Source organism: Peromyscus leucopus, chromosome 6 (genome assembly GCF_004664715.2).
Source record: "Peromyscus leucopus breed LL Stock chromosome 6, UCI_PerLeu_2.1, whole genome shotgun sequence".
Classification (NCBI taxonomy): domain Eukaryota; kingdom Metazoa; phylum Chordata; class Mammalia; order Rodentia; family Cricetidae; genus Peromyscus; species Peromyscus leucopus.
The window spans coordinates 117,827,918-117,841,217 of NC_051068.1; the positions used below are offsets into that span (position 1 = coordinate 117,827,918).

At 40.6% G+C, this 13,300-nt stretch overlaps 1 protein-coding gene across 4 annotated transcripts in view; it reads right to left on the bottom strand.

Moving 5' to 3' along the window:
• Window positions 1–8,078: 8,078 nt before the first annotated feature.
• Window positions 8,079–13,300, bottom strand: part of Prkacb (protein kinase cAMP-activated catalytic subunit beta) — a 99,420-nt gene continuing 94,198 nt past the window's right edge. For all 4 annotated transcript variants that reach the window (XM_028876854.2, XM_028876855.2, XM_028876856.2 and 1 more), the window contains exon 10: window positions 8,079–11,237. In XM_028876854.2, the coding sequence (XP_028732687.2) occupies window positions 11,112–11,237 (126 nt within the window). In that variant the 3' untranslated portion in view covers window positions 8,079–11,111. The remainder of the gene's footprint in view (window positions 11,238–13,300) is intronic.

A 13,300-nucleotide genomic window follows, 5' to 3' on the forward strand; every position in this document is an offset into this window, starting at 1 on the left:
GAGTAATGTGATTTTTCCTGTGACCCAGGGAAAGCACCAGTTCTGGCTAAGGGGATTTTTTTCAAGGACGGAGGGGAGTTAACAGGAACAAACGAAGTTTGCTTACTCCCTTGGTGTTCCACAGGTGTCCCCAAGCTATCCCCTTGTTCAGAGTGCACAGGCAAAAGGCACCCAAGGGCAGGCTTCTCATTACATAGTTCCAAGGAGTGCCAGCACCCTGCCAAAGTTGCAGGCTTCTGCAGTATTGTCCCAGATCTGGACATGGGACACAAATCACAAAGCATTGCTCTCAGGCTGAGAGCAGATTGGTCATTTTTCCAAAGATAGAAGCCACAGCACAAAGGGATATTTGTCTTCACAGGGAGCTGAACCCACAAAGCTAGTAGACCAGCTAAGAGAGAAGAGCTGATTCACGGTCGTCCCAACCAGAGGGCAGGCAGACATCAGGTAAACAAAACAACCCAATGTAGCTAGACCCAGTTATCAGATAGTATATTTTTAAAATATCTGAGCTTTCCTCTCGTTTTCATAGGAACATTATCTATACATCCTTCTGAAGGAAGGGAAGAACGAAACATCCAACCTTGACCCATGATGTGCATTTGATGCTTTGGCTGCTTTGAAAGGAAACATATTGAATTATGAATTGTATTTTTGACAAGATCAGCAATCTTGGCCACTCACTCAACTCGACAGACTCAGCAGAAGGTAGGGTCAAGACTGCAATTCTGGGGAACTACGACTTTTATATCTATGCTCATTTTATTTATGCTGCTTCTGTTGCAGAAAATGGTTGTGTCGTAACCAATAGCTTCTCTTAGCTCATCCTCTTATGACACCTCATTGGGCCAATGTGTCCAGAGTATTCTCAGTTCAACAATTGAACAATCAATCAACACATTAGGGGAAGGTATTGGCAGGCTGATACAAAGGGGCCTGAGATCAACCCCTACCTACCAGGACCACATTCTGTCTAAAGAGAGGAAGCCAGCAAGGAGACACACAGGACAACACAGGAGCTGCCTCAGGCAATCACATCAGCAATGCCTGATGCCTGGCGTGATTCACTTGATGGGGCTGATCTTGTGTGTGACGCATACCCCTGGGTATCTGAGTTCAGAGGCATCACTCTTTGATCACTAACAACACTGTATTAGAGTGCAAGTGATCGGAAGACTCTTGCACCACTCAAATATGCTGTAATGTTAAATCAAAATATATCCATCAGTATCTTTGGTGTCTGAATTATTTGTGACTAAATACCAGCTGCTACCATTACAACAGATGATGCTACACACCCATGTGTTCAGACTTATCATGACTGAGAATCACTGCATGGGACAGAAGCTTAGTGTGGACAAAGTTGTGAGGGAAGGGGATGCTGGAGGCTAGGCTGGGGAAACTCGGGTGTCTCATGCAACCTAGACCAGTGTCTACACTAACATGATGCCTGACATAGTGGAAATAAACTGAGAAACTCAAAGCATGCTAGGGCCTCATGCCAAAGAGCTGCAGGCCAGTTACTCCTTAAGTCCAGTCACAATAAGGACATGGTGGGACATGGTGGGAACTTCTTCCCCTCTTTTTATCTGAAGATCTGTAGTACCTTGCTTGCCTCAGTCTTATGGATGATCTCTGAGAGACTGTTTTCTAAAGTAACTTCAGCGTATCAGACTGTGGTTGAAAATGAACAGCATAAAAGCAAACTACTTCTTCCCTTGACCAAACAGTTGGGAGTATTTGGGGATGGAGAAGATTAATAAAGGTAGACTCCATTTTCTCTGTCCTGAGTCAGGTATGTGGCTGGGCTAATCCTGGTTGTCAACTTGACTGCACCTAAAATCAACCCAAACCCAAGCGGCTGGGTATGTCTGTGAGGGATTTTCTTGATTGTATCATTTTAGGTGGAAGACCCATGCTAAATGCAGGCTTTGCCTTCCAGAGCTGCCCACATGAAAGGACATAGAAGAAGGAAGCTTAGCTCTGCCCTCTTGCCTTTACTCTCCAGGGCAAGTGCCTTTCTCCTGTTGCTGTGGTATTCCTTTGCCAGTATTAGAACCTACTTCTTCAGGAGTCCAAATAGACTGAAGACCAGCAGCTCTCTAGGAGTCCCCCAGGACTCCAGCACCAGATTGGCACTGCAGAGACACCCAGTGTTGTGGATTCAACAACTACTTGCTTTTTGGTCTTTCTGTCAGGAGACACCTATTGTTTTGTTAACTGGACCACAGCCCATAAGCTGCTCTAATAAATCACATACACACACGTGTGTGATCTCTCGATATATGATCTCTCTCTCTCTCTGTCTCTCTCTCTGTCTCTCTCTGTCTCTCTCTCTCTGTCTCTCTCTCTCTCTCTCTCTCTCTCTCTCTCTCTCTCTCTCAGCTTTGTGAGATCCATGACTAATTTAGTATAAGATACATTTTGTCACTCATTTATATTTGTATTTTCTGAGTCTTTATATATTATTATTTGCTCTCATGACCCTTTTTTCTCAGAGTTTGATGATTTCCCAGAAGAAAAGTAAAAGAGGGAAGGAAGAAAAACCAGAAAGCCCCCAAAAAGGATTTAGGAGGAATGAACATTTCTTTGATCCTCTTGCCCATAACGGTGCTTGGAACAATTAATGATGTGATACCTCTTTAGTTTGAAAATAGGCAAAACCACAATCTCTCCCCAGAACATAGTTACTTTTGTGCAAAATTATTATTTTGAGATAGGATCTGTCTTGTAGCCTAGGCTTCCCTGGGATGGAATATATAGGCCAGGCTGGCTCGGAAATCATGTCTTCCTCAATCTCCTAAGTTTTGGGATTCTAGGCATGCCTCACTGCACGGATCACTGGAGGCTGTTTCTAAAGATGCAGAAGTGTTAGTGAGCATCAGTTATTTCCCTGTTTCCCTCTTTCTCCATCCATAGTTCTTCCAGGCTGTCATTCATGTCTTTTCTCTTCCCAGCCACAGGAGGCTTGGATGCTGGAAGACAATTAGAGTCCCTGCTGGGGCTTACTCCTGTGCAGAAGAGACCACCTTCTACTCCCCCTTCTGAAATGCAAGCCTGCAGTGTGGCCTCTGCTTTAGTTTGCCTAGTAGAAAGTCTGCTGGAGATCAGTCAGTTCTGAGGAGAGGGCAGAGGCAGGCAGAGGCACAGTGCTGGGGGCATGCTCTGATTGATCTAGAGCTCACTGGAGAGAACACAGCAAGTGGACTGGGGATGATGCATCAGCTGCCTCCCTTCCTTTACAAAGGCTGCCCTGCACAGACTGGTTGGTCTGTCACTAACCAGTGAGCACTCTGGACTACCACCAACTCCCTAAATACCAATGAGCCTCAAGAGTCCCCCTCTTTGTAGCAAAAATTATAAGGAATGCAAACAATCCAGCCAAGTTTGAAGGAGAAACTATCAAATAGCCTCAGATTTCAGATTACTCGTGACCTTGCTGTATGTAGCCTTCTCTTTGAACACATGGAGAGTGGGCTGAAGAGAGAGCTGAAGAATAAGCAGAGAATAGCAATGCTACAAAATGTACATATTAGAAAGTAGATTAGAAAGAATTCAACTTCCTTCTACGTATACTATTCTATATATTCTAATACTATAAAAGACAGTTTGCCACAAGAAACTGAAATGAAAATTGTAGCGGAATTTTAAAGCTACTTTATGTATTTTGTCTGTGTATGGTGTGTGTGTGTGTGTGTGTGATGTGTGGTGTGTGTGTGTGTGGTGTGTCACATATGTACCATGACACACATGTGGAGGTCAGAAGTCAACTTGCAGGAGTCGGTTCTTTTTCCACTGTGTGGCTCTTGGGAATCGAACTCAGGTCATGAGGCAAGTGTCTCTATTTACAGAGCCTTCTTGCTAGCACTGTAACAGAGTTTAACACAAGTAAAAAGCTGAAGTGGAAATCAAAACTGATGACGCTCCTTTCTTCACAAAAGATTTACAAGATCATAACAAAAACTTGTGGGGTTAGTGTCATTTCAAATTTAGACTGGCAGCTGCCCGCCTCCCACAGTTAAGTGGAGAAACGGGAAGACTCCTATCATTTCTCACTTCCTCCCTGTGTGACCTTCAAATTTTCTGTTTAGTTGTATTAGTCTGTTTGCCAAGGTTTGAAACACATGGGCTCTGTAATTAGTGACCAGAGCTGCTTTAATGAGTGCTTTCTTTTCTCAGGTTCACGTTGACCCTGGCTTCCATCACTGCTTCTGCCAGGCTCTTTTTGAGCCCTCTTGGACTGAAAGAAGGGCCTGAAGGATCTTCCATTGCTCCCTTACAGGAAGGAGCCTGTCTTGTGCCTTTAAATGTGGCTGGGTAGAATACTCTTGGCTCATGCGTTTTGTCCTGGACCTTTGCAGCCATTTTATAATTTGGGCATTAATAAGAGGCATCTTAAGCTACAACCTCCTTCCTCCTCTTGTCTTGGAGTAGCTTGACTGCTTTTTTGTTTGTATGGGATGGTCTTATGCATTCCAGGATGGCCATGAACTTATTAAATAGCTGTGGATCACCTTAAACATCTGATCCTTCCCTTCCCACTGCTCAAGTGTAGGGAATACAGTTGTGTATCACTATGCCTGGTTTTATTCAGTGCTGAGGACCAGATTTAGGGCCTTCTGAGTGCTAGGAAGCCCTCTACCAACTCAGCTACATTGCTAGCTTCGGTGGATTGACTGTTATGCACACAATTTTAATTGTCAAAATTAAAAATCTTCAAGATATGACTTAGTGTTGGAAGATCTGACAATCTACCCTGAGGAAAACAGTGCTTTCAATATGTAAATTTAGTTCTTCCTTATTTTAGAGAAACGCTTCTACAATACATTTGAATACCTTTTCTATTTCCATTCATTAGTCTCTTAGTTGAGGAATGTCAACAGTAGATTATCTTCATTGTCTGAGTCATTGGCCATTTCCGTCATCTCTTATCTTTTCCTTCTGTTCTCTGTAAAGACCTCAATGTAGTCAGAATGGTTTCTACGTGTTAGTGAGTCTGTCCTTCAGCTATGGTCTGGGGAGATGTTTGTTTTCATTGTGATTTATGAACTTAAAAATGTTTAAAACATGCGCTATCATCATCATGTGTTTCAGGAGAGACAGCAGAAGAAAACAAGAAAGGTTTGAACAACTTCATGCATCTGCCCAACATGTATTCTCCTGTAGGTTTGAAAAGCAGTTCTGTATCTATCTCTTGTCCCACTCCTAATGAACACAGAAACGTATTTGGGCATTTGTCTCTTTTTGTTTTCCATTCATACTTCTCAGAGACTCTTTTTCCTGAAATACAGTTTTAGGTCTCTAATAAAGGTCTGTTCACAGAAAACTCTTTCATCTGGAACAGTCATTTTTTTTTAAACCACAAGTTTTCCCTTCACAATGATGTCTGATCAAGTACAATGTATAATAGAAATTGTGACCATATGAACAGTCAGGAAAACAGAAGTTACTCTAGCTATTTAAAAGAGAGATTTATGAATGGAAGAGACAGATTACACAGTCAAACAATTGTACTTTGTATGACAAAAAATGAGTACAAGTTCCCTAAGAAGTTTAGAAAGCCTGCTAGAAATACAGACATGGTTTATGGGCCATCTGTCAGAGTTGAGCCTTTATCTTGAGGGCGTTTCTTCTGTAGGTGCTTTATTGCCACTGTATCTCCTCCTTTAGAACAATTAGATAACTATGTCCTGTAGTGAAATTCTCATATTTATTCATATTTTTTCCTTTGAAATATTCATCCTAGGGGGCACTTGCTGCTCTTGCAAAGGATGCAAATTTGGTCCCAAGCACTCATATGGCAGCCTCCAAGCACCTGTAACTCCAGTTCCATGGGACCCAATGCTTGCCTGTGACCTCCACAGGCACACTTAGACACGATTCAAAGTCAAATAAAAAAATCTTGAAAAAACTGACTGATTTTCTAGATTTACCCTTTTAAAGAGAATTAAGATAGTGGATGAACTTAAGGATGTTCATCAGCTGGTCTCAAAGTGGCATGATCCTGGGTTAGTTAGATGGACCTCAGATGATCACAACAGTGTTCTCTCTTGGTGCTGGAGATCAAACCTTGGGCCTTGTACACACAGGAAAGAACATCCCTGACCTGGACCACCAGCCCTATCACATAAGCCTTTACAAAAGACAGGAAAACAGAAGGGTCCAGTTAATGTAGTATGAGGACATGACCCAATGTCACTGGTTTTGAAGACAGAGAAATGGTCTTGTAAGTCAAGGGAAGTAGGTGACCTATAGGAAGGTGGAGAAAGGCCAGGAAACAGAATCCTCTGAGGCCCCAGAAAGAAAAGCAGCCTTGCTTCTGTCCCAGATTTAGCCCAATGAACTTCACTGTGGATCTTAGGCATTCGAAGCTACAAGGTAATACGCCTCTTCGTTTAAGTCACTCAACTTTTGAAGATCTGTTAGAACAGCAACAGAAAACCATAAGGCTGGCCTTCTCCCAAAGAAAGCAGGAGATGATCCAGTGAGTTACTGCCAGCATCACCGTTAACAGGTGAGCCAACTGTAAGTTCCATGGAATGAACTGCTGTGCCTTTTCATACTTAATTTGAACTACGCTAAGAGATTAGCTTAATGCTCAGAGAAAACCTGTCTGGGAGTCAGTAGTGATTTGAGTGAGACGTGTTTTCTCTAACTCTTAGTGTCCCAACAGCTATTCTGTATTCCAACAAGATTAGAAACAGGAGAGAAGGTACCATGAGCTTCATGAGTACAGTGAACTTCTGTTCCCAACCTTTAAAAACATCAGTTCAATTGTGGCTAAGTGCTGACCATCTGGGAGGTCAGTAAAAAGCTCTCAGAGTGTGGGCATGTGCAGTTCTGCGGGTGCTTTACTTTGCTAGCCTGTCCTAACAGAGCATTGCAGGCTGTTGGCTTACACTTCTTGCAGTCCTGGAGTCTTGAAGTTTAAGATCTGGATCTGACAAAACTGACTTCTGCAGAGACGCCTCTTCATGGCTCACAGTGCTGTCTTCTGCCCATGCTATCTTCAGCTGATCTTTGGTATTTTGCTGCCCTAACTTCCCAGAAAGCCACCAGCTGTACCTGACTGGGCACCATCCATACAACCTAGTTTTTACATTAATCACCCTCAAAATCTTTCTCTGAACTATAATTATATTCTGAGGTATTAGGAATCAGGATTCATATATATGTAATACACACTTTTTTTTTTTTTTTGAGATGAGGCCTCTCTTTCATAGCCTAGGCTAGCCTCAAAATCATGATCCTCCTGCTTCAGCCTCTTGACTGCTGGGATTTCACATGTGCGTCACCATACTTGGATAACACGTCAATTTGTTCATGGCAAAATTTAAATTGAGCCTCTCTGAGCACAAAGACTACTAAGCACATATTCAGGAAAGCTAAAATGAAAACAAATATTTATCTTCACATCCAACATTTGTGCACAAGGGAAATTTTACTGTTAACTGGATCTCAAATAATAATAGTTATAGGATAAAGACATGCCCAGAGTTTTATAAGAAAATGAGAAAACTAGGATTTATATTAAGCCCTGATAATGACTGAAAAATTAGCACTAGAAATAATAAGAAGCATGTTAGAAAATGCAATAATATTTCTAACTGTTTGCAATGACAAATCAAATCAAATAAAATTGCAAGGTATTAAAATAATTACCTAAAACTGTTGATTTCTCAAGGCAAACTGCTGCTGTAGCCACAAACACTGGTCTAACCATAAGGGTAGAGGCAAGCTCTGACATGGCCCCAAAGAACAAAGCACAAGCTCCTAGTTCACTGCATAATGAGAACAGGGCTCTCGGCACCAATCCCACAAATGTATTTCCATTGTAGGAGGAATCTGAAGCAAAGGAGGAAGTGGAACCACTTCATAGCAAGCCTGGGTTACACCCAGCAGTGTCGCAGGAAAGGTCTGATTTGAATAGAATCGCCAATATTCACTCTTTTAGTGCTGAGCTCTCCGCCCCAAATATCACCCCAAATACCTGAAAAGTAGGAACCTATACCATCAGCAGAAAAGAGGTCTAGGCTGAAGGGCTTTGGATAGAATTCAAGACTCAACAGCTTTTATTCTTTGAAGATAACTTTAATTTTGCGGTTATTGATGAATTAAAAAACACATTTTCAGCATTTCCTAGCTATAGTAGTGCATAGGAAATTCCACTCTAAACAGAGAAGTAATTAATGAAATAACAACACACCTTACATCTTACACCGAAAGCTTACAGTTTCCAAGGTGCTTTGACATACATTATTTCATTGGATTCTTACAACAAGCAGAAGGAAAGAAAAACAGTCAGTTGGGAAGGATAATCATCTAGTCTCAGGCTTACAATGAGCAGGTTCTTCAGACCAAGGGGCAATCAGTACAGGAACATACCAAGAACAAGACAGCAATACCCATAAGCCACGGTAGTATCTTTTTGGTAGGCTGACAGTTTGATATCAAGTGTATTTTAGCATCAGTGGGCGGGGGGTAAGGAATGGGACAGACAAAGGTCTTATGATAGTCAAAGGGTTTTCAGAACATTGTCAGAGGAAAGAGGAAGGGCACACAGAAATGTATCACTGTACAGAAACTTACTTCAAAGTATGATGTCCCTTAAGAGTATTAGATAAAGAGGGAACCTTGACCTAACACGGGGAATTGGAAGGGACCCCAGAAAATGCCTGTCCAGTTCTTTTGTCTGCAGCTGACATCACTCCAGTATGGTTTCACTGTCAATCCACGGCTCCTTCCTGCACAATGCTATTTCTTTATTTTCTGGGCAAAAACATCATTTCTTCTGTTTTGTGTAATATAATTTGTGGAAAATACTGGGTTTTGCCACTGACTTATTATTTCAAGTTTTAAAGAAAATCTTTTGGGCTACACTGTCGCTAAAAATGGAAATTTTAGGTATGTTAAAAATATTCCAATTTAGTGTACTTGATTAATCAGAAATAGACCCCTTTGACACATCCGACAGTTTGCTCATGTACTTCAAACAGACAGTAAAATGGAATGGCTGAGAAGCCCTCAGAAACCAATGTATGTCTAGGGGTCATCTACCTGGGTAGACTCTAGTTGGCTACTAATAATTTCATAGAAAAAAATATTTTTAGGATTCATAGAAATCTCTTCAATTTTTGAAAACTAAATTGTAATAATCAAATTGTCATCCCCATGATTTATTGAAATAATTTTACAATAATATACAACAATGCTACCAGAGAATTTGTAGCATACATAAACCACAATGATTAGCATGTTCTTGGGTTTAAATGAAACACAAAAAACTAAATAAAGTATTTTGTACAAATGATGCTTTTAATTTATTAACACGATGATATATCTTTGTTACATAAAACTTGCTACAGCAGAGTATTTCAATTTTTCTTGCACATTTTAAATACAGGTGAACCGACTGAAATCATTTTGTCTTTGTGGGACATTACCATGCAGAAACACTTGACAACCAAAAGACATGCAGATAGGTGGCAAGAACGTCTCAATAGGACTTTTCAATGTCTTCAGGGGTTTCGTGAGGGTAGGTGCGTATGAACAGGGGTGGTGTCAATGACCTACCTGCACCAGTGAGGACGCAGATAGAGGTTATCTATATATACACATAGGGTCTGTTTGACTAAAACAATCGTATTTGCTTGTAGACTGCTCAGGAAATGGCATGTTTTAAACCATTTGGGTGAGTTGATCATTTAAGGTAGGTCACTGATACAGAGAGAAAATGAGATGGAAAATTAAAGCAATGAAAAAATAGTAAAGGAAAGTTAAGCCATTTATTCACAAAGGAACACTGAACTAAATGTGCAAGAGTGCTTGAAATTTCCTCATGATGGCAACATTGTGAAGTCAATTGGCAAAAAGTATAAAAAAATCAAGGAAACGCAAATATTAAAACTGTATCTGCATGATCATATACTCTGTCTACAAAGAAAAAGAGGTTAGAAATTCTGATGTATCTAAAGATATCACACCTCAAAATGAAAATACAAATGTGGCAGTTTCTTAAGCTTTGTCTCCTTCCCCACTGCAGGGGATGAAAGTCCAAGTTACCACAGTGCCCTCATCTCAACATCAGAACAGGAAGCAACAGCGGCTTCTGTAGTCTTACCTGTTAGGAACCAAAGCAAAGAGAAAACCTCACTTAAAGGGAGTGCCTCTAAGCTGGAAGAGGGATCAGGCTTTCGTTGACTTAGTATTTATCCAAATCCATGTTCCTGTTAGTTTGCAAGTTTCCCTGAAGAAACTGACAATGAGGACTATCTGAGCAATTTCACAATGTGTCACTTTATCAGTCATGCCTTCCTAAAATACTGGCTAAAACCCTCATGGAAGAGGGAAGGCTTAGAAACCTTCCAAGTCTTCCGACCCACAGAGATGTTGGTACCAAGGAAGATAGCCCGGCAAGGAGCCACGTCCCTCGCTTTTCCTGACAAATGAAGCATCTGCCTGGTCACTTAACTTCTCACGGAGAGAAGAATATTAAAAGGCAAAGGGAAATGAAGCCTCTGGTCCAGGAATCCAAACTGCTAGGCTAGCCACTCTGAATGTACTGCCACATCAGTGACTCCTGAAAAGTTATTATCTTCACTTATGCAAATTCCCTTGGTGATAAGACATTCCATCTCAAAAATTATTAAGAGTTTTGGCAAAACTGAGTCCGAGCTACTCAAAATAAAAATAATTATTAGAGAGTTTATCTTCAAGCCACTGGTCAGCAAAAATAATCGCTCAAAACTATAAAAAGCAACACGTAGCTTTCCTTTTAAATATCACACAGCCATAACACTGCCATCTGAAACACCAAGAAAATAAATGGAGCACTGGTCAGAGAAGTTAATGGGAAGGAGGTCGAGGGTGGAGAAAAACAACCGAACAGTGGGAAGTGGTGTACACCGTGTTATGGCACAGACAATGCTTGCGGAGGAGCGGTGCCTGGTACACAGGTGGTTGCAGAGCGCACACGGATGACACAATAAGACCTCACTCAGCTGCTGGAATGAAGGGACTTGGTGACTGCTTCACCAAGAGGGCTCGGCTCCACTTTCCACCTCCACAGCGTGCAAAGACTGAGTGTGAGCGCGAGGCAATCTTCCTCCTCCCTAAAATTCACAAAATTCTTTTCCACATTTTTCTGTTATAGAGACACGGATTTCTTCTTCTTCATAGTCATCGAAGTTGCTGGTATCTCCAGAGCCTCTGAACTTTGGTATGAATGGAGCCTCAACCTATAATTGACATCAAGAGGAGAGAAGACAAAGAACAAGTCCTCAGAGACTTGTAAACACTAAGAACACCGACTCCCAGCATGCACTCACTCTGGCATCTTTAAATAAGTAAGTCCTTGATATGCAATACACTTCAAGTTAGCTAGACTCTCCCACTGTCACTTGAGAACGGCAACAAAACACTAACGAGGTTTCCAGCTTAATCAGCAATCGCTATCAAAACACTGGCTCGGAGCTTAGAAAATTACTTAGCATTTTTTTAAAATTTTTATCAATTTATTTCCAAAGCCGTTACTATTTTTTTTCAAATTCTTTTCTCCTGAGGTTAACTAATAAATTTTATGCATTTAAACTTTCCTTTTCTAATTCCCAAGTGTACTTAAAACCTCTCTCTGACTATCAAAAGTCCAAACTGAAATTATCTCATGGAATCACAGAACTGTCAAATTTCAAACATTTTCTTTATCTTGACTCTGAAAATAAAAAGTCTTTCCATATAATTTTAGTGTGCTTAGTATGTGTGAGGAAAAGATCTGAAAATGATGCTGCAATTTATATGGCAGCTATTGGATTTATAACCACACATAGCTGTTGTTTCATCCCTCAACCTCCACTTCAACACACTCTGCAAGACAGGCCTTCTCTCTCCTATTTTAAATATGACACAACAGTGTTAGCCACATTTATATCACCAATGACTGAAGCAGGCACCACACTCTCTAGGGATCTTTTTTCTTCGTATAGCAGTTCTCTCATGAACTATTTTCCAGTATACCTCATCATTACATGTATAGCTATTTATAAATTATTTCCATGCATGACTATATCAGTATATTATAGGTCACAGACAAGATATACACATGAAAATATAAAGATACTTGAAAAGAACAAGGTAAGAAGTAAGTATAAGTTGAGATTTCAATATTATCTTCTGTTCCCCAGTTGGTTGCCTGGCATGCTGTGCTTGGGACCACATTTTATCCTATATAGAACAAGCCAGGCAAGGCAACTGCTTCATTCTAGCCAGATGGTGTTTAGAATCAGACCATCTCTAGAGATGGTTGTGTAGTCTGAGTTGTCCAGGCCGCTTCTTTAACACACACACACACACACACACACACACACACACACACACACACACACACACACTTTTTTCCTGCTAGGTGCATTTGGCTATTTCAGTGCTCATAAACACTAGCCAGGGAACAAATGGCTGTGAGCTACTTAAATTTACTCTCTTATTTCTGCACTGTTAAATGTGCAACCAGAAAGATATTGAAACCAATGTCCACATTAAGGTATTGATTATTCTTTGTGACTACTGCCCTTCCTTAGCCCTGCTTGACTGATAAATGAGACTCAAAATACTGTCCATCAAAATAGTTCACGGGGTGACCTTAGTCAGCCGTTTACTATTTGGGATGAGTCAAGCCTTTTCTGAAATACTTGAAGTCTAGATGAGCAGTATCAGTAGCAATTCAGTTCTATCACTATTTTAGAAAGATTATTAATTCCTGTGTAACATAGATAGATTCAAACTACATCAGAACTTCTTTTTTTGGTTTTGTTTTTTCAAGACAGGGTTTCTCTATGTAGCCCTGGCTGTTGACCAAGCTGGCCTTGAACTCAAGAGATCTGCCTGCCTCTGCTTCCCACCTACTGGGATTAAAGACATGCACCACTATGCCCAGCTTTATACATCAGAACTCATTAAAATACTAAGAAATCACAAACACATCACAGAAATAGACACTTAAGTATAACACTGACTAACAAAAAATATAATAATAAAGATGATAGAAATAGCAATGATAAACAGTAGGGATAATTTTACAGAAAAATGTCAATTTCTAAAAATGGCTAGATAAGAGTAAAGAAGTTTTTCTGCTAAAATTTACAAGGGATAAATACAGATCATTCTGTATAAGAAAAGTTGCAACTATATTGGGCCAGAAAATAGTTGAATAAATACAGAAGCCTGTAATGTTCAGAAAAAGAGTCAAATGTATACTAGCTTAGCAATGATAAGGGGTACTTAACAAGGTTTAATCAAGGTCACTCAC